Source organism: Mastacembelus armatus, chromosome 14 (assembly GCF_900324485.2).
Source record: "Mastacembelus armatus chromosome 14, fMasArm1.2, whole genome shotgun sequence".
Taxonomy (NCBI): domain Eukaryota; kingdom Metazoa; phylum Chordata; class Actinopteri; order Synbranchiformes; family Mastacembelidae; genus Mastacembelus; species Mastacembelus armatus.
The window spans coordinates 14,825,482-14,846,357 of NC_046646.1; the positions used below are offsets into that span (position 1 = coordinate 14,825,482).

General features: G+C 39.6%; 2 protein-coding genes and 1 long non-coding RNA gene across 4 annotated transcripts; 1 reads left to right on the top strand and 2 right to left on the bottom strand.

Annotated features, from left to right (window-relative positions):
- On the bottom strand, positions 1-9,933 carry LOC113142818 (14-3-3 protein epsilon). 2 transcript variants are annotated; one of them, XM_026328113.2, is made up of 7 exons: positions 9,704-9,933; positions 6,262-6,461; positions 4,856-4,962; positions 3,889-4,095; positions 2,966-3,102; positions 2,586-2,640; positions 1-1,039 (listed from the first exon to the last, which is right to left on the bottom strand). In XM_026328113.2, the coding sequence occupies exons 1-6, from the start codon at positions 9,765-9,767 to the stop codon at positions 2,633-2,635; spliced, it is 723 nt and encodes a 240-aa protein (XP_026183898.1). In that variant the 5' UTR covers positions 9,768-9,933; the 3' UTR covers positions 1-1,039; positions 2,586-2,632. The 2 variants fall into 2 exon arrangements, with proteins under 2 accessions (XP_026183898.1, XP_026183897.1); XM_026328112.2 differs by lacking the exon at positions 2,586-2,640 and having other exon boundaries at positions 9,704-9,932.
- LOC113142820 (uncharacterized) lies at positions 6,357-6,882 on the top strand. Its single transcript, XR_003296988.1, has 2 exons — positions 6,357-6,491; positions 6,657-6,882. It is a non-coding gene; the product is annotated as an uncharacterized LOC113142820 (long non-coding RNA).
- Positions 9,934-11,370: 1,437 nt separating the features above from the next.
- LOC113143160 (adapter molecule crk-like) lies at positions 11,371-20,174 on the bottom strand. The gene is made up of 3 exons (XM_026328635.2): positions 19,653-20,174; positions 16,640-17,241; positions 11,371-14,934 (listed from the first exon to the last, which is right to left on the bottom strand). Exons 1-3 carry the CDS (start codon positions 19,870-19,872, stop codon positions 14,800-14,802), a joined length of 957 nt encoding a protein of 318 aa, XP_026184420.1. The 5' UTR covers positions 19,873-20,174; the 3' UTR covers positions 11,371-14,799.
- Positions 20,175-20,876: the final 702 nt, after the last annotated feature.

The following is a 20,876-nucleotide window of genomic DNA, read 5'->3' on the forward strand; positions in this document are numbered from 1 at the left end:
TTAATTTAACATTTTTCAATTTGAAGTTTAATGTTAATTCCATGCTGTGTTTCATTAAGAATACAGATGGTACTTGTGGCTCCGGTGAGAATATCCAGTAGTACAAATCAGATTCACGTTACACATACTGAAGAGAAGGAAGAGAGGAAAGACAGTTGAGACGAGGAAACCTGAAAGAGTCAGTGGAGTAAATATACAACAGGCCTCTATTTCCCAAATGAATTTTTATATAGTGCCAATGCAAAACTGCATTACATTACAATCGAGTGTTGAGCATTCCCCTCCCTTCCACATACACACATACTAACATTTTGCCTGCTAAAAAGCCATTATCTAACTATCTGCCATTAGCAAAAGCGCTACAGCCTCGCAGCACAATACTTGGTCTGAGAGTGGGCAAGGATAGAAGTCAGACTAATGCTGGAGAATGGGGACATTCTTAATTAAAAAAAAAAAAGATTAATGTACAGAAGGAGCAGGTTTGGTAACCACAAAGTATAGAGGGCACTTAGTTCTTTCTAAAAGCTTTTTACCATCCCTTTTAAACCTTCCATTTCCACAATTTACAAAGTGAAATGTTTCAAACCTGACTGACAGAAGCATGGACAGTAAACACACATACACCAAAGAAAGTTGAACAGAAAAGTATTGTCTTTAAATAAACTCTTGTGCATGTGTGTTACAGGCAAGCATACTTGGCAACAGATGACACGGCAAAATAAAAACAGTGAAGGAGGACATGAACCTTAAAGGGTACAGGCTTGCAAAAGGAGTCATCAAAAATAAGGAAAACCCCCAGGGAGTGGAAATGAAGGGGAAATGACGTGCATACAAGAAGGAAAGGTGAGAGATAGGTAGAAAAGGTAGAGAAAGAGTGTGGGCCGCAGTATAAACCCATGTGAAAACTGGCTGGGGACAGGAGCTAGTGCCGGGAAGAGATAAATCAGGGGGGAGGAGGAGGAGGGCTTGTCTTGTGTTGTTCAGTCTCACTGGGCCTCGTCCTCCGCATCTTGCAGTGCTTCTTTGTTCTGTTCTTCACCTGAGACAAAGACAAAAAGATGGAAGAATTATGGAGGTTGTAGTTATCTACAGTTCAGTTTCAAAATCCCTGCCATGACCACAAAACATGCAAGACAACAGTAAGATTTCAGTCAGAAAAACCAAACCACCTTACCATTTCACTGCAATGTTAATTACCGACTGCGTCAGGAGTTAATTCAGTGTCTTCTAAGCAGGCTGCTGTCAGATTTACTGAGGGGGTAAAATGCCATGTGAACCTGTACGACTTGTTGCTTAGAAAGGTTACCATAGAGACAGCACAGCCATCCGTGTAATGAAGAATTAAGAGGCACAAATAACAAAGGCGTGAGAATCTATCATGATTAAAATAGAAACTGTAGCCGTGCTCATTAGCACCAGTGCTAACTGGGATGTGAGAAAGCCACGGGAGACGGAGCACCAGCCCAATTTGCGTCGACTGCGTTTTGTCGTTATCACACCAGTAAGCCGTTGTCCACAGGTTTTTCCAAACTCTACTGGGCCCAAACATGATCCACTGCAATTTTTCCAATGCTGAATGCTAATAAACGAATTTATTCAAAGTTCCCAGTTTTTCATGAGGTTAGGTGCCTGTCAACAATGGCTTCAGAAAGTATTTCCCTCCAGTTTTTTTTTTGCACATACATGAAGAAATTGTCATTTTTCGAGCCTACAAAAAATAACATAACATGAAAGTGAAAATATGTTTATTAAAAATTTAAAAGTGCGTTGAAGTATAGACAAAACATTGGACAACACAGTAGTGTGCAAAAAGTGAAGAGGTTATGATTATTTTTTGAAGCTATTGTATGTACCATGCACATGAAACTTCAGCAGTCCCTGGAGACCCATCAACTGGATAGCTTCCAAAGTTACAGTCGGTTTGGTGTGAAATTCCCTTTGTGTCACTATCTCTGCACTGCAGCTCCACAAGGAAACAGTGTCCAGAGAGAGACAAAGTGGGAACTTGATACTAAAAACACTCTGTTGAAAGATTTTCTAGTTTAGACTGCTGAAACCTTGTATAAGCTTCAGATAATCTTTGGAATATAGTTTTTGAACAGAATGAGGACTAACCTCCATCACTTATATTGGAAGCACTTTATAAAGACATCTCATTGGAAAATGATTAGATGCAAAACCTGACTCAGTGTTCGAAATAGGAAAAATGGGTGAAAAATTGTGAACTAACCATTAACCTTAGTAATGTATTAGTTTAAATGGGAATGCTAATATCAAATGCTATATTAGTTACCTTACATATAATATGCCGCATGTGAGCAGATAAAAATAAAGGCTCAATAAGAGATTATGCTCAGCTATTTCTGACTTGTGGAAACCCCAGAGACAATGAAATACACAGCATTCGTGTTCTGTGCATGCAGATAAAGGTGGAAACGATACATTTTAACAAGTTATAACTTCATAATGCTTCCGAGGCCAGACTTTGTGCTGTGTGGAAGTTAGTGAGAGATGTTAGGGTGGTGAGACAGGAGTGACAGCTTGAGGTGAAACAAAAAAAGACCAAGGCAGGAGGAATGACTTACAAAATACACTTGTACAATGGAGGAAGAGCAACAGAAGAGGGCTGTCCTTAAGAATCTATGGAAGAACATGGGACAGTTGAAAATTTAAGAGCAGTGTGTGTGTACTGAGCCTAACAATAGAAGAAAGGAAGAGTGCTCCTGATTTTAAAGGACCCATCGTGCTGAGAAGTAAGATTAGAAAAAGTTATTTTGTTTTTTAGATGAATTTTGAATGCCAGCCTAAGCACCTATATAAGTTTTCTGAAATCACCCGGACAAGCCTTAGGACAATCATTCCATCCTTTCAAAAGTCAACTAATGATGCTGACAGCAGTCATAATACCAGTCGATGCTGCCTAACTACAACTAATGTCCTGAGAAGAAATTAATAGTCCTCTTACCATCTCCCTGCACGTCTGAGGTCCATAGTGTCAAGTTGTCCCGTAGCAACTGCATGATAAGTGTTGAGTCCTTATAGCTTTCCTCACTCAGTGTATCCAGTTCTGCAATTGCATTATCAAACGCTTCCTTCGCCAACCTAATGCCAGAGAAAATGACCACAAGTTCACATGTATATACAGAAAACAGGCAAAAAACATAATATACACCATGTTTGGAGGAGAAATGGCACTGCCCACAAACACCATACCAACAGTGAAGTTTAGAGGTGGGAACATCATGGTGTGGGGCTGTTTTTCAGCATATAGTAGTGGTAAACGTCATATAATTGATGGAATGATGAATGGAAAAATGTACCAAGACATTCTTGATAAAAATCTGCTGTCATCTACCAGGATGATAAGGACGAAACAAGGGTGGACATTTCAGCAAGACAATGATCCCAAACACACAGCCAAGGACACTCAATTGGGATTTTGGATTCAATTTTTGAAGCAGTTCCCATGGAACCATTTGTCACAGAGTGCATACTGTGCCTCAGAGTTCATAGAAGAGGCCCACGGAACCTTCAAGATTTGAAGACTGAAAAATGGGCCAAAATTACACCAACAAAGGCTTTTGTATGTAATGTATGTAAAGTATTACATACATTTCAGTAAGCGCATTCAATACTTTCTCCCTCTGTGATTTCACATTATTACACATAACTGAATTTATGGACATCTATGGTTTGATTTCTTTGCATGTGTGGATTGCATGGGATGTTACCAACATCTGGTGAAAATTTCATGTCAATAGCGCCTTTAGAAATATATTTACTGAGAAAAATGGTGACGTGTTTAATACATATTTTACCAGATGTACGTGAGTAAAGTTTTTACATCAGTAAAAAAATGAAAACCATGATGTCAAATATTACACTGACCTGCAAGCACGATCTGGCGAGTTGAGGATTTCATAATAGAAAACTGAAAAGTTAAGGGCCAATCCCAGACGAATAGGGTGCGTTGGAGGGAGTTCGATCATGGCGATGTCACTAGCAGCTTTGTATGCTACCAAACTGTTCTCTGCTGCCTCCTTCCTGTCATTGCCTGTGGCAAACTCTGCCAGGTACCTGTGGTAATCTCCCTTCCTGTGCAGAGGGAACACACTGGTCAGACTCATGTCTGCTTTCATATATTATAAACATAACAGTTCACAACCCTGCCTGGCAAAAATGGCATCATTAAAGGTGCAATGTGTAAAATGTGAAAGATTTAGCAGCATCTAATGGTGAGATTGCAGAATGCAACCTTCTAAACACCACTGAGGGAGGGTACAGTGGCCATCACCTTTAAAACAAAATGTAATTCCCTGTCTAGATTCAGTTTTTGGTTTGTCCATTCTAAGCCACTGTAGAAACATTTTGAGATTAAGAAAATGCAACAGCTGGTATTTTCCAGGGATTACACACCAATGTATGTAGTATTCATATTTATGAATACTGTACTCCATTTCTGCAAATAAACTGCTTTAATTACACATTGAACCTTTAAACTACCTGTCCTCAGAGACAGTTCTATGTCTACAATAAACACATGCACCATGACAAACCAATTTTCTTAATATTGTTTAACTATGGAATTGACTTAGGACACACTGCACTGAAAATCTATGCAATATGGTGTTCACTCTCAGCTTTGATGTGTGAGCATTGATAGAAAATACAGGATCTGATTAAACAAAGGAGAAATTATTGGTAACATTAACACTGGTGGAGAATAAAACAGGAAAATTTTTAATTATTCTCCGACCAATATCTAATCAGACCAAACTATCTGTGTGCCTGACTTTAATCCAGTATGTAAACTGCTAAACACAAATATACACACATTTATTATTTAGATATGTACATTTTGTAGTAGAAAACCTTAGACTCTCCCGTGGTTGCAGCTAAGATAAGGTGCTTGTCCAGTACATCCAGAATGTCATTGCAGATTGATTTCAGCTCTTTCTCAACCTGCAGATGAAAACACACACACACACTACTGTTGGTTTGTATCGTCACATAAAATATCACTGGTTCTGTATCAAAATTCTTGATTTGGATACTACTCAACCTGGCTGAGGTTTGGTCTCATTTAAGCTCACATTACACATGATTTGATAACACTCTAAAAGGATTAATGTGTGTGTGCGTTTTTGGCCAGCAGGAACGTTTTTGAAAACATGTCACCACACCACTAATACTTAAAAGAGGGCAGGCACACAAGGCACAGCTTTTGAAGCAGTTCCCATGGAACCATTTGTCACAGAATGCATACTGTGCCTCAGTTTTCAGGGTCAGTGTTGTAGTCTGACATTTTTAACATCTCTATATGGCGATATGCCCTTGGTAATATATTGCTTTTGTCTGATGGAAGCCGTTTTAGTAAACATAGAAATCAAATTACCTCATTCTGACACTGAATTCCCAGTAACGAACTTAGGAAATGCAAAAAATACAGGCAGAGATTCAGGTTGCAGCACTTTGTCCACTATGAAGCACAATCATAATGATGGTCACCAAACATCAGTCACCAGCCTTTGTGAATTTCGGCAGTTGTTACTGTGCTTCACTGCACTCTGTGCTGCTACCAGTGATGCAAGTTTCTCTGCAGCAGAAATTGAGGAAAAAGTGACAAAGTTGATTCATGGCCTGCCTCATTATTTCACCCAGACAAGTGTTGCTAGGCTTTGAAATCTCACCACTTCCTCTTAAAGTCAAGTGGTCACTAAAAACTCCTGCCAAAAATGGTAAAGCATTTCTATCACCTTCCCTACAGGATATGGAAACTGGATTATCTGAGAGTGCACCACCTGCAAAAATCTCTATTAAAATAACAAGGCAGGGAGCAGCTTCAGATTCGTTTTACATCAGTCCACTGGGTATTTCTAGTATTATGTGTGATACGAAACTTTTGTGTGCATTAAAAGCTGGGGACTCATGCAGTTTAACAGTAGCTGCTTTTGCTCAAGTTCCACCAAATCTAAACTGCAAAATCACTATAGATTCACATAGAACTGTTGATGGAATCTGCTGCACACACCAGTATGGGGGGGGTTGCAGTTGTGTGATGTGACTTAATTTCTATACTTCTGCAAACTGCAAACTGAGCAGAAAAACTACTACTGCCATTCAAAGCTGACTGGTTCATTCCTTCTTTTCAGAACCTTTAACAAATGTTGGCCTGCTGCATGAACAAATCCTTGTAGAAATCTCACACAGCTTACAGCTGGTGAACAGTTAGTATTATTTGGGTTGATTATAGTGTCTGACCGTTTTCCTGTATTCTCGGATCATCTTTAGTTTGTCTTCTCCGCCTTTATTTTCTTCTTTCTGTTCAAGGCTGCTGATTATCCTCCAGGAGGCTCGTCTGGCTCCGATCACATTCTTATACGCTACTGACAGCAGGTTCCTCTCCTCCACTGTCAGCTCAACGTCCATACTGGCCACTTTCTTCATCGACTCCACCATTTCTGAGACACAAGGAAACACACATAATTTTGGTGATTATTTTAAACTCTCTTCCATGGCTATTATTAACTTTATACAGGTAAGTACATACACATTTTTTAAACTGAAAATAAGCACATCCTCCTTCCATTAACAAAGTTTAAACTGCATTACAGAGCCTTGAAAGGTTTCTATCATCCTCTATATTTTATTAATAGAGTGCCTGGGAAACTGGCCAAGCATAAACTCTTCTAATGCAGATACTCAGCGCCTATAGAATCCTATGGTGGCATGCTGGGAACCGAGCAAGGACACTGAACCAGAGGGCTGAAGAAGATCAAATGTAATTTCTCTTTTTTGGTACTTTTAAAATTCACATCTTCAAGGTGATTAGATGCAACATGGTGTGAATAATGAATATAGAATCCAGGCAGTGAAAACAATCTAACACTCCAAAAAGCCACTAATTAGCACAACATCCTGTTTCTCTGGGGATTAGCATAAAGCAGTCACATTATGGAGCTTCTTTATCAAATCACACAGACGAACACTAAAATGATTTAAAGTTTTTTGCAATTGTTAGCGATACATTTTTATGTCATTTCTGGATTAACCTCAAACTATATTAAACATGGTATTATTTTAAATATGACAGTGCAAAAATATATTCTGTATATTACGTGGGGTGATTTGCTTTCTGATGATGAAATCATGTTTGCTATGCAAATGAAAGAAGGAAAAAAAAAACATGTTGAACAGAGGCTAAAACAAAACTGTGAGTCAAACTGCAGACGCGTCACGCCTCCCATGCTAAACATGCTAGCCTGGAGGTAAGAGCAATGTGCCAATCATTTGGCTGTTAACTTCAAAGACAGGGTGTTATCTGTGGAGGCTAATAACAGGGTTCTTAGGCAGCATGCTGGTGAAACCTGATACACAATAGTTACAAGCCAGGAGGAGCACTATCCTGCTTTGATCACTTTACCCTCTAGCTTCCAATAAACTCAATGACCTCTCTGTGGTTTTAAAACATTTTTTTGCCAGCATTACAGGCTGTCCATCCCCTAAACAGATCACAATCTTGGCTCGATTATTAAATTTGATTAAAGGTGTCCCCTCTGATGCATTCACAGCCTGTGTCATTTCCTGGTTAGGGGGAAAAAAAGATTCATAGCAGGCAGGGGCTTTGGTCAGACTTGAACCAGGGATTGCTGCAGTTACACAAGAGAGTGGACAACCTAGACCACAAGATACCTGACCAGCTCCTTGTATGAAAGTCACATATGCTGAGTGGGAAGATTTGGGTGTTGCAGACACTGGTATAATATAAGCTCCTACATATAAACATCCGGATGATTAAGTTGCTTTCTAGCTGCAGCACTGCTTCCCTGTGTCCACTGAAAGCATCTTCAATCAGCTCATTGTTCAGTTTTCACTGTTGTGCTTTTTTTGTTTCTTTTCACTTGTTAGAGATGCCTGCTACAGCACTGTTTTCCTTCACTCACTTTAAAACAGAAATGTCCATAAATGAAGACCTGATGGCTTACTGTTATTTCTACAGTCACTAACCAATAAATACATCTGAAATACAGACCTTTACATACAGTTAAAACTACACTTAGTGCAGATACCATAGCGCAAAGAAGAGCCATGCTGGGTACACATCTAGGGGACACAACCGCTGAAAATAAAGGGTTACAATCAGCTCCAACAGCCACAGCACAATGTCCAGCATATTGGAGGCAAGGGTTGTACAGCTCAATATCACAGCACATCCCTACTAAGGCTTTAGAGGGCTGTTGATGAATACCTAATATATGGCCAGCAGCTATAAATAATTTTGGAAATACAGCTCTACTACTGGTAATTGACAGAAAATTATAGTTATCACTCTTTAAAACGATCACTCCACTCAAAACCACCGGCCAATCCCATCCCTTTAAGCAAATGTACTGCGTCTGGCCCTGACAATGAAAAAGGATGCTCCAACTTAACGCGACTTCAAGAGAGAGAAAAAGATCACTGATATTAAAAAGCTGCCATGAGGCTGGTGGCTTCTGCTTAGATCAGCACCCCTGCAGCCAGCAACTCAGAATCTGGGACAGCTTTTCAAATATATATTTTCAGGCTTGTTAATTAATCAAGAAAATCATCAAATGCAAACTAACACCAGTGGTTAATGCAATGCTGTTAGATGCAATGTATTGTTCATTGAGAAGATCATGGAGCCAAAGACAAAGAAGATGCTCATCCATACAAACAGCATTTGAGTACCATGGCAACAGACCAGACCTGCATTGACTGTATAGGTAAATCAAATATACTGTATATTTACTATTAATGAACAGCTCATTAAACATTGATAAGAAGACTTCCAGTCAACTGAACAACTACTTAAAGCAAAGTTGGCTGAAGATGAACTTAGGGTGGAGATTGTTGTTCAGATCACTTAAGAGCAACACTCCTTACCCCGCCTATCTCCGTACATTATAGGTGCTGCGCCTATCCATCCATTACCCAGGGCATGCTGATCTGGGCCCATTGTAGCAGCAGAGATGGGAAGTAATGTCCAATGCAAAGCAAACAATTGTAGTTTTAAACCTGGATACTGCCATGTTCCGCTTATAATGAGTTCACTCGGGACAGCGCGAATGGAGATGTATGATGAGCTGGTAAAAACGATGTCATCCAGCCTAATCAATTTTTAGTTTTCCATTGAGTACAACTAGTTTGCGGGGCTGGCACTGTCCCCTCTTACCACAACACTAGGTGGGGAGGGGGGTGGGGTACGTTAGCATTAACTGTGCCCGATAAATTACTGCAGCTTGTTGGATCAGATGGAGCCCGATTTTGTAAGTAGACACTCCTGATTCAGGTCGGATATTTAGCTGTAACGTTACATCTGTATTTTTTGAATGAAGTTTGGCCTGACGCGTGTCGGGGCTGGAGAAAGGCTAGCTGGCTAGTTAGCAACCGAGTTAGCTCTCTGGAAGCTAAAGGGGGTCTAGTTAGCTTAGCTCCCACGTAACGTTAACCAGACACCGGGGCAAACCAACAGAACACCAGGAAAACTGTTTGAGCCTAACACGGCTCATTTTACCATTGAATGATTCATTCGGTTGGGAAAATCTCCGCCATTTTGTCTCCTATCACCCAACAAATCCATACGAACCGCTTTACCTGCGTCTCCAAGCCCCCTGCGCAGGCAGACTGGGGGAGCAGGGCCAGGCTTTCTGCACTGACCGTTATCTACCGAGAGTCTTACCGTCGTATCTCTCCGCTTGTTCGGCGAGTTTTGCCTGGTATACTAAGTTATCTCTATCGGCCATGGTACTCGAGTATTGGAGCTGTTCGTGGCGTCCCGGCGGAGAGGGGGAATTATCTGCTGCTCGGCGATTCCTGCTGGTGGGTCGGCTACGGCACCGTCAGTCCGCTGAACCGAAGAGCCACCGGTAGCACTGATGTAAAGATGGCGTCGCTGCTCCATCCGGGAAACCCACGCAGCAGTCCTCGTCCAGTCCTACACCCTCAGTCCGAAATGACCCACCAAACCCTGGCCAGAAAAAACAAATACAACGCCGGGTGGCTTTTCATTAAATGTGACATCTCAATGATGTAGTTATTTTTATTCGCTTGCAGCATCTGTTGCACTCGGCATACCAATAAAACACAAAAATACTTTTTTGTTTGTTTTTTAAATTGCGAGCACATAGTCGCACCTACTTATTGTATTTTCAAACTATTTCACAGCAAAAACGGCTACATTAATATGCTGAATTATGTTCAAATAAATCAATTTCTTTCAGTTTTCTTTCTTACTGTTGAATTTAGCAAGCATTTGAAGAATGAACAGACATTACATTTCTACTTTGAAATCTATGTATTTCAACTTTCAAGTAAATATATTTAAAACGTTAGGCTATCTGCTAAGAAACATACGCTATTTTAATTACATGTACAATGCAAATATTAATCACTATGGAAAAATATACGTAGCAATGACTGATAATCAACCATCCATTATCTATACCCACTTATTCCTTAACCAGGGTCACAGGGATCTGCTGGAGCCTATCCCAGTTCTCTTTGGGTGGAAGGCAGGGGTACACCCTGGACAGGTCACCAGTCCATCACAGGGCCACATAGAGACAAACAATGACTGATAATATGTACAATGTATATTGAGATGGAAATGCATAACAATTCAACCACAATGCAGACCCAAGGACATGTCTTTGTTTAACCCTTGGCTGAAGAAATGTTGTATTTTTTACTAATTTATAAAACCACAAATCTAAAATGCTGGACATGAACAGACTGGGAATCTTGAATAGAAAAGTTGGGATTGGGTATTATCGCAAAAGTGAAAAGCTGCAATTCAGCATGAAACACTAAAACTGAATGTAATTGATTAACTTCACACCAATGGAGAGAGTAAAGCCCAAACCCTTTAGGTATAATAAGAAATTGCATGCTACAAAAACTAAACTTTAACTTCGAATAATATATTTCCTTGATCTGTAAAGCAGATATGATGCATATTTGTAGAATCATCAGTGGGTATAAAGATACTGAAGTATTCAGTGGTCTTTAACTGCTGTGTTACAAAAATGTCATGACTACAAAATGAAAATCTTTTCTCTTAAAGGCAACAATTAGTGGGAGTTCAGTGCATGTGAATCCAATACTCAGTTAGCACTTTGCATAAAGGCATTCCAAAAAGTAGGGAATATATTAAGAAATACATTTATTAATTACTGGTAATTACTTTTCCCACTTAGTTATTACCCAAGCTTAACATAGACTGTCTGTCCAATACTAAATAATGCAATTACATTTAACTGACTTTCATCAGCATCTTAACAGTTCCAATGTTTGTGCTGGGTTTGCACATTTTACCAAAACACAAAAACATGCAATACAGGGACTCTGAACTATTGCATATGTTTATTAATATACATGGGGCTACGACACACCGGTGTAGCTCAAAACTCTTAATAAACATATCACAGTAATAAAATACTGAATTACTGTAGCATACAAAAAATAATTTGAGTCTCAATAATGGAGAAAAAAAAATTTCACAATTTATAAACACATTGTAAACTCAAGACTATATTTCTGGATATCTGGGGTCAGATGCATAAAAATTCTAGGTAGGTTAAAGCACAAAATGCATTGCAGGTGTCTATTTAAAAAAATATCACTGGTAGGTTATATGAAAATGATTTCTATTCCCACAGCTATATACTGATGCATCTTTAAAAAACTGTAAATCTAACACCTTTATTTTCCCTATGAACCTCATGACATGGCATTGACAAGATCAGTAAAAAAGCACAATTGATTCGAAAGTCAGGCATTGGCAAAGCTCTCCACCAACACACAGCCGAAACAATTAAAGCACATGGAAAATACCAAAGGAATAAATATATATTCGGTTGTGTTTATAATACAAATACAGTAGGTGTTTACACCACAAAGCTCATTCATACCAAGTGAAACTGTCTTATTATGTTGCATATTACCTTCGCTCTTAGCTTATTTTTAAATTTATAATTTATCATATTATGCTCAGCTTTAAAGTATGTGTGAGATGTACAACTTCTCACCATGTAGTCACTACTATAAGTAAATGGGAATTGGCACATGAATGACTTTTGTTCCACGGTGTTGTTTATACATCTGACCCCAGGACTTTGCTGAACTTGTGATTTGAAAAAGACATAAAATGTATTTTTGTGACTGTTATGGAAACTATTTGGCTGTTTGTTGTTCATTTAAACAATATCAAAAACAATAATGACTGGCTGCAACTAAGGCTTCAGACCAGTAAGTTTATATTAAACTCCTCATTTTTTCCATTAAGACACGAGGTAGAGAGGATGTAATTCAGCAGATCCTCCCCAGTGACTGAGAACTTCTATGTGCAGCTGGGGTTTGTCACTCACCAAATTCCTAATGTAGTTTAGCATTGCCAGCATACATCAAACATTCACTGCATTTCAGTATCACGGTAACAATAACAAATGAGTTTCCGAAAATATAAGGTTCAACATGTCTATGGAGATTCTCAGTCATTCAGGTCATGATAGGTCTAAAAGGGCGACAGGTGGCAATTGGAGTTGTTTCATGTTTTTGAAGACATTTCACTTTTCATCTGAGAAGGTGAAGAACAGAAGAAAGGGACACATCTCCAGAACATCAAGCAAGTCCAGCTGCCACCTACAGCTATTTTGGATACACGCTAATTTTAGTTTCAGATAACGCATAAATGTTACGACTACAAGATAACTAGATTCAAAAAGCAGGTAACTTTAAATAGGACAAGCTGGTGGTTGCTTAGCCTGCTATCAATGAAAGGACTAAAAGTAGATTCTAAAAAGTGGTGTTGGAAAATTACATTTAGGTATTACACCATTTTATGGTTTAGTTCCATAGACATAATGCGCTGAGGACATGCACGTCTTCAAAAAAGCTTTACGTGTTTTCAATGTGGAGAAAGCTGAGAAACTAACAGCAAGTGTCAATTACAGCGACTTAGTAGTACAAGTAATGACATTAAGTGACTTAATGTCCGTTTTGATAGTTATACATAAATAGTGTTTAGAGTGGATTTTATCTTAAAAACATTTCCAGATGACAACGTCATAAAAACCCTTCTGGAAGACAAAAATAAAACCCCTTAATCATTCTCATCTCCTAAAACAGATTTGGGGATATTTCCTTCCTCGCAGAGAAGGGTGTTTATTTTGTCCCTTCACACTGCTGCATTTGAAGTCATCCATATTGCTGTAGAATAGTGTTTTACGAGAAAAACATGAAATAACGGGCATACAGTCTCTGGTAACAAGTTAAATCAAAGAATGGAAAAATGTTTACAGTATTTAGTGTGTGTGTATATATAGTCAATTTTAATATATTTCCAACTTTAGTACAAAAAAAGGACTTGGTTTGTAGTGTGGGTAGCATGTAATAAAGTGAAGTCTGAGAGTAGGATGTCGTTCTCCACAAGACTGAGTCATCAGGAAGTCTTTGCTTGTTTCAGTCTGAGGTGTAGCAATACAAAAACTCAATGATTCATGATTCCGTGAGAGGGGCCGAGTCTCCTGTGTGTATTTTTTCCCCTGTGTGTGAATAAAATGTAGTGGGTGGGAATACACCATTGCAACAGGAAGGGAACAGTAGGGTGACACCACTGTGTATGTAGTGTGCACACTTCAATACTGGGCTGGAGGTCTGTCAACATGACTTTGACTGATATTGGTCACTGGTGCTTAATACTGCCCATTGTACATTAAAACAGAAACTCACATTTTGTTCATACTCAAACTCAAATTTAACAATCTTCATTCCCTTGCCACCGAATGTCTCCCAAAGTTTTTAGTTTTTTTTTTGTTTGTTTTTTTGACAAAACTGATCAGAGATGGGCGGATGACCCAGAACCTCCAGAGTTGGTTTTACACCTATAAAGCACCTGTTCCAATTTGGGGGTTTTTATGAAGAATACAAAGTGACCGATGATATTCAAGGCTTCAAACATCACTAGTGCTAGTTAGAAGTTGTGTTGCTGAAACAGGCACATTTAGTGGAATATAACATAAAATATTAAGGGACAAATCACTGAAATATATGGCAATGTACAGTGGAAAGACATTATGAGAACATATCCGCTAAATATCCTCCAAGTAGCATAATTTGATGAATATGTATGTCCAATATAAATATCCTCAGTGATACTGGGCCTTAACTATATCAATACATTAATATTCAGTGGCACCAAAAATATTTTCTATGTGGGAGATTTTTTAACAATGCATTTATATTTTACTGTAACATATTGCACAGGAACATCTACTTCTCTGTTTGCTTTTTTTGGAGCTCTAAAGTGTGGCATATACAGAACAAAGCTCCAAAGCACGCAGCTACCTGTCACCAAGGTCTGCACCTGATGTACAGAGATGAGACATTTCCTGTGTTATTCTGAGTAAAACAATACACAAATGTGATCAATATTTTACACTAATACATAATAAACCATTAAATGCTGCTATCTACCTGAAAGAAATATTGCATGCGCAAGTTTTGGAAAATTTTCATCGTGCTATATTCAGGGAGAAGGACAACAGTGGCAGTGGTCAATGCTGAAAAGTTAATATTTGCAACCAATATCAGTCTGACAAAGTAAAATCTTAACACAACCGACATCCATCAAAATGACATTAGGAAAGATGACCCAACACTTGTGCTGGCAGGGTCAGGAGAGTTTGTATAAACAATTTTTCCTCACGCATGACAAAATGGTCAAAAAGAGAAGGGATGTGCTGGACACTGTCAAAGTGATGGAGCTGCATGTGTTTCTCAGCTCTCGTCGTCGGGATGGTACTGTTCCAAAAGTCGAACGTGGGTAAAAGGAAAGTGGCCTCGTTTGCCCTTGCACTCACCCTCCCATTGGCCATTCACGTTGATTTTGGTCACTTTCACCATGTCTCCCACCTATTACATGATACAAAAAAAAAACAAAAACAAAAAAACAAGAAAGGGTAAATGCCAGGATAAAATCCACAGAAACACACTTTCTCTCACCGCTGACAGAATCAGTTCACGCAAGTCGAACCTATCAATATAAAATCAAAGTCTATCAAGCCTGCAGAGAAAACCGCATTGGCTGACCTTAACTTTTAGGGCAAAACCACATCCAGATATCTTAATTAGGACGACATACAGTAACCATGCCACTTATCTGACCTATTATGTTGTACAATGAATCAATACAATAGTGTCAGTGGCTTTGACTCATAGTAAAGTTTTCAAATCTACTGAACATGAATTAAGCTGCAATTTAGTTTTACATTTTTCATTTCTCTAGACTAATGCGTTCAGAACAGCCAGTTTGTTTTTAATTTTTCTGATGCTATGTGGGACTGTCATTCAGTCTTAATATCTCCTACATATCTCTGCTTGGTAACTTGCCAGCAATAAAAGCAAAAACCCCAGAAATTTTTGATTTTCTGAGCAGATCTAAAAAAAAAAAAAGAAAAAAAAGGGGGGGGTTAATTCAAATGTCTAGAGGACGCTAAAGCAGCTTTACCCAGACATTATTTTATTTGCCTTCAAAATCCCATTTCAGTCTAGTCTTCCTAGCGCTCCCTGTTTTACATGTGAGATGTACAAAGAAAATTCCTGCAAGCTGATGAAACTCACAGGATGTTGTAATTACAGTTATAAACTGTGCCACAGACAATTCACTTAATTTGTTTGTTGGCTACTGTGAGAGCACTGAGTACAGAACTGTGAATTGTAACTACACAGTCTACTCTCGGACAGGCTGCAGAACTATATTGTTATGCACTTCAACATCAGCAGTGGCCCATAATCACAATCTATGTCCTGGTCTAATTCAATTCACATGACGCACATATACACACTGTCCTCTGCTCTTGTTAACTCGAGCAAAACGGCAGCATCAGTGTTTCTTGAGAACAGGAAAACAGGGGCTGCGACGAGAAAATGCCAAGAGTTCAAACTACTGATATTTGTGGAATTTAAGAGATAAGCTCTTGAAAGGAGTTATCAAACCAGTGATTGTCCGAGTAACACAAGTTATAAAGACAACACAAGCTGTGGATACATTTAATTCGGCTTTAGCTTCAATTCAGTCCCTGCAGTTCTCTGAGTTTAACATGCGCCCACCCCCCAGCTTATGTTAAACAGTGCGTGTGATGTGAACTCCATTAACTGGACTCACAACAAACTAGACAATGTCAAACTGTCTTTATTAACCTCCACTACTGTTTGCATTTCATTTACTAATCTGAACAAAGACTGTTTACTTATTTATTTGTTCTAAGGAAACAACTGAAACTAATGTGCCTTGTTTCACTGGGCGCCACTGGTAATGAATGTACAATATAACATTCACATGAATTCAATGGGCCACAATGTGTACATAAAGAGAGGCCATTATGTCTGTCTCTCTGTACAGAGCCATCCCACTGTGAGTGTTTTCATGTGTGCTGTCAGCTCGTATTTGTAAAGATACTTTGTGGGTACGCACACATGCATGAGTAAGCCATTAACAATCATGACAATCTACACTGCCTCAGCTGAGACCCAAAAAGAAAAGGAAAAGAGGCAGAAGAGGTTGGGAATAAATAGAAAGACAGCCTTGAAGAAAATGAATGGTGGGTGGAACTGCTACCTCCAGAGCAAGCGCCGTCTTGTCGTAGGCATTAGGCACCCTCTTCTGAATGGCTCGTGCATACACAGGCCCATTTTGTAGGTTGGGAAGCTGAGTGTTGACCACAGGTTGAGCATACGGGCCTGGGTCCCCCAAAGGGTTGGCCAAAGGGGCACCTGTTCCGTCTGTGCTGCCTACTACCACACCAACATGCACCCCCTGTCCAGTTCCCACAACAGGGGGACTCAGGCTGGTGGCAGTGGGCGAGGCAGGCCGGCACTTCTCCACGTAGGGCACAGGGATCATTCCAGCTCGGCCCTCCTGGTTAGCAGCGTTCCACCATTGCTCCTCAGGCTTCTCCAGCACTCGCAGGATGTCACCCTTGCGAAAAGGGAGGTCCTCCTCATCGTTGCCAGGGAAGTCAAACAGTGCCCTGACATACTCAGCCTCCTCGGGTTGCTGCGGGGCACCAACAGAGGAGTTGATGAAACCTGTCTGCTTGGCCTTACTTATGGGCTCTATAAGAGTAGTGGTGTCCAGGTAGTGGATCTTATAAAACTCCAGGAGGGCTGGCAGCGCCTCAAACTCCTGATCCCCAATCCGAAACCGAGGAGGAGCTAAACCTGGCAGAGGAAAGGTGATCTTGTGAGCATGTCAAAGGTTAAACAATAAAAACAAACAGAAAAAGTCAGTGATAAAAGTCATAACATAATACAGATATGTAAAAAAAATGTTGGTACCCTTTTGACTTAAAAAAAAACAAAAAAAAAACACCCAGACAAACTCAACTTTGTGTTTCAGGTTTTACTTTCAAAAGTGGGGTCTTCCGACATCTTCTTCCATTAAGTCTGCTTTGATACAGAAAGTGATGGATGGAAAGTGTTACTGGACACAGCTGTACATCGATTTTGTGCGAGTTCAGCTTGTATCTGTTTTGCTGTGTTTCTTTGTGCATTTTCCACTATTTAAATGATCCTCCTGGTTTGCGTACATGCATTTAGTGAGTCTAACAGGCACATCAAGCTGCCTGGAGAGAGGCTATAACCTTTACTTTGACCATAATGCCAATTATTTCCATCCTTATCTCCTCGGACAACTTTTCTTTCTCTTGTCCATGTTCAGTGTGGTGCACACAATGATGCCAAACAGCACCATGAGGACTTTTTTATCATTTAAGCAGGCTGAATGATTGATTAGATAAGATAAGAATGAAGACACATGTGGTTCTAATTAAGACTGCTTGAAATATCACTAGAATCCAATTATTTAACACTACTTCTAGGGGATAACAATCTATCAGCCATTTTAGAAGATCTTTGCAGAATAAGTCAGAATTCTGCTCTTTCTGCAGCTTCTTTGTTTTGTTCATTGGCAAACAAACAAAATGCAGATATGCATAACAAAAAAAATTTAATTTCAACACATGGAGCAGAATGGAGCATTATTAAACATGTCTATTATGGAAATTTAAGTGAAAAACCATTTGTAAAGACAACAACTGGAATATTTAGCTTAAAGTAATTCACTGATTTTAAAGCATGAACAAAATAATCCATTGCATTGATGTTAAAATCCTGTAAAGCCAATAATACCATGAAACAGTCTGGTTGCAGCATTGTCCTAAAAGGCCTAAAAATATAAGAAATAGCTGCTTCCACAGAAGCAATTTAACAAAAATCTCTACAGGTTTTTGTCACTGTATCACCTAATCCCATTGCAATGTATAATTAAAAAAAACATACAATGTATCATTTCTAGAAGTGTTTTAGCTTTTTTTAAATGGTAAAAACTGGATTCTTTCAACTACCATGTTCAGGCAATAAATCAGTGGCAATGGTTGCCCTGACTTACACAGAAAAACTCACTACCCATTTAGACTTGCAGCCTTTACAAAAAGTTACTTGGCTCGGTTAGATACTGGTCTCTGACAATAATCTTATTAACAGCCCAAAACTAATCTCTCCCTTTGGTACCATCCCTACACATCAGTCACTACTTGTGATTTAAAAAGACATTTCCTAGCTGTTACACACACACACACACACAGCATTTTCCTATGTACTCTGCAAACTGCAATAAGAGTTACCATCATGGTTACCAAATGATGATTTACAACAGGGAGACAAGGATAAAATTTGCCCCAAATGCTATGGTAGCGCAGAAAGGACAAGAATTGCACAACAGCCATTCAGGGCTACAAGCACAGCAACAGACCTGTAAGCAAGGCTATGTATGAGCAACAGGGCAGGATTACAGACATTCCGCAGACGCCAGTCTGACCAGTCATCCTCCCAGTTGTGACATCCCAGCCTGCCCAGTTCCATTCAAACCCTGTAGCAGCAGCCCAGCCCACCTCACTGCGCCGGGCTACCGTCCTGCTGCCTAAACAAGGACAAAACAACGCCTCACCTCCCAGTCAGGAAAACATTTTGTGCTTGAATGAATTAATTCGGACTGTTTGTTGATGGCTAGCTAACCTACCAAATTTGAACCAAACTCCATTTAAAAAACTGGGTATTATTCTGCTTTGCGCAGAGACCAAGTACACAGCTTATAATGTTACAATTCTGAGTTATTTTATATTTTCAGATTCACTGACACATTTTTGTAACCCACATATGATTTCAGTCAAAAATGTCAACACTGACTGGACCTGACTGACTTTGTTCAACCCATAGTAGCTCGAGAGTTAGCAAAACCACCCAAAATACACCGGGATGGGCGGTAGGGAGCAGTGTAAACCACATGTTCTCATTTTTTTACCCAAGTGACTATATTTACTTTGTATATATGCCGAGTTTGACTGCTCGTTCCGATAACACAACAGCACTCGTAACTATGTCATAAAACGCAAATATCTTTGCAGATTTATCACGATGATCTTAAAGTGGACATTTCCTAACGGAAGTTCGGCGAGAGAGTGGGACATAATGAGCGCTAAAGCCTAGCGATCAAAACTAAAATGAAAATACTTGGACATGTATGGCAGGTTGAGTGATGCAGCTATAACTTTGCACAGAAGATTCAAGCTTACCTGAGCCAGACTGCCGGTTGTTACTGACGCTGTTGATTATATAATGGGAGACTTTGGAGTTCTCTGACACGGACAGCACGTAGTCCCCGGGGCTGGTAATCGAGTCCCTCACCAGGAAAACGCCGTGTCTCTGTCCCTGTAAAAGAGAAACGGCTTCCTGGCGACTTAGCCTTCCCCAGTACCAGCTAGCACGGTCTTCGGCATCAAAATTACCGGCCATGGCTGTGAAATCCTTCCCGAGGCTTGAGGCCTTTCCCCTTCGCCTCTCCCTATCCGCAACTCATACAAAAACTTTGGCTGACTGACGCTGCCGCTGGAAAAAAACTAAAAGGCCACGACTTCAGCAACTTCCACGAGTAAACTCAAAACGTTTAACTTAACTGGATTAATGCTGCACCATAAACCCAAACTGTTTACTGCTGAGGGGTTAAAATAACAGAAAACAGCGAAAAGTGGTGTGCAACAAGAAACTCCGGGACTGAAATGGCGGATCTAGGGAAAAGTTGACCTCATCTACCGGAAGGGAAGCCTGGTCAATGGGAAGCGCTGCTTTCATGGCCCTTACAGATATTGTAGACACCACGTAGCGTCTTTTATATTTCTTTAAAATTACTACGGCCACATTTTATCAGACATGCTTTATTTTGCCCGACTGAACATTTTTAGATCTCAAGCAGTCAGTCAGCACAATGTAACGACCTAACTTTCACTTATAGCTCTAAATAGTTTGAAGCCGTAAACGCACCACAGTCCAACTTTTCTGCAGATTGTTGACTGTTGCTCTAATCAATTTAGCCGCGCACAAACATGCATTTAGTGAGTGTAACAGTAGGCTACAAGCTTGTTTCCCATTGCAATATCTAATACAACACAAAATGCAAACACACCGAACCAAATAAAAGTATTTATTTATTTTGATTTTATTCGTTTTGTGGTTTTTGGTGTTGTTTTTATTCCTGTTTTATTTTATGTTTTTATCCTGTACAGCAGTTTGGTCAAATTTGGTTGTTTTAAAAAGCGCTAAACAAATAAAGTTGCAATTGCAGTAATGTTTCCAACTAATGTGACCACAGTTACTATGTAGTAATTAGAATAATAAAACTTTCTGTAAGCATTTTTCTCTCTCTGTCTTGAATTCTCATCTCATTTTTAGGGCTTGTTGGTTGGAAAATAAAGATTTGCAAAGGAAATAGGTTGGTGTTACATCCTGGGGTTCAGGAGATT

Coding starts and splice junctions, on each gene's coding strand:
- LOC113143160 (XM_026328635.2), bottom strand. CDS start 19,872: ATGGCCGGTAATTTTGATGCCGAAGACCGTGCTAGCTGGTACTGGGGA. Junction 17,242..19,652: donor CAACCGGCAGTCTGGCTCAG/GTAAGCTTGAAT, acceptor TTCCTCTGCCAG/GTTTAGCTCCTCCTCGGTTT. Junction 14,935..16,639: donor AGACGGCGCTTGCTCTGGAG/GTAGCAGTTCCA, acceptor ATCATGTAATAG/GTGGGAGACATGGTGAAAGT.
- LOC113142818 (XM_026328112.2), bottom strand. CDS start 9,767: ATGGCCGATAGAGATAACTTAGTATACCAGGCAAAACTCGCCGAACAA. Junction 4,096..4,855: donor AAGGTTTTCTACTACAAAAT/GTACATATCTAA, acceptor CCCTCTGCACAG/GAAGGGAGATTACCACAGGT. Junction 1,040..2,965: donor CTCAGACGTGCAGGGAGATG/GTAAGAGGACTA, acceptor TCTTTGTCTCAG/GTGAAGAACAGAACAAAGAA.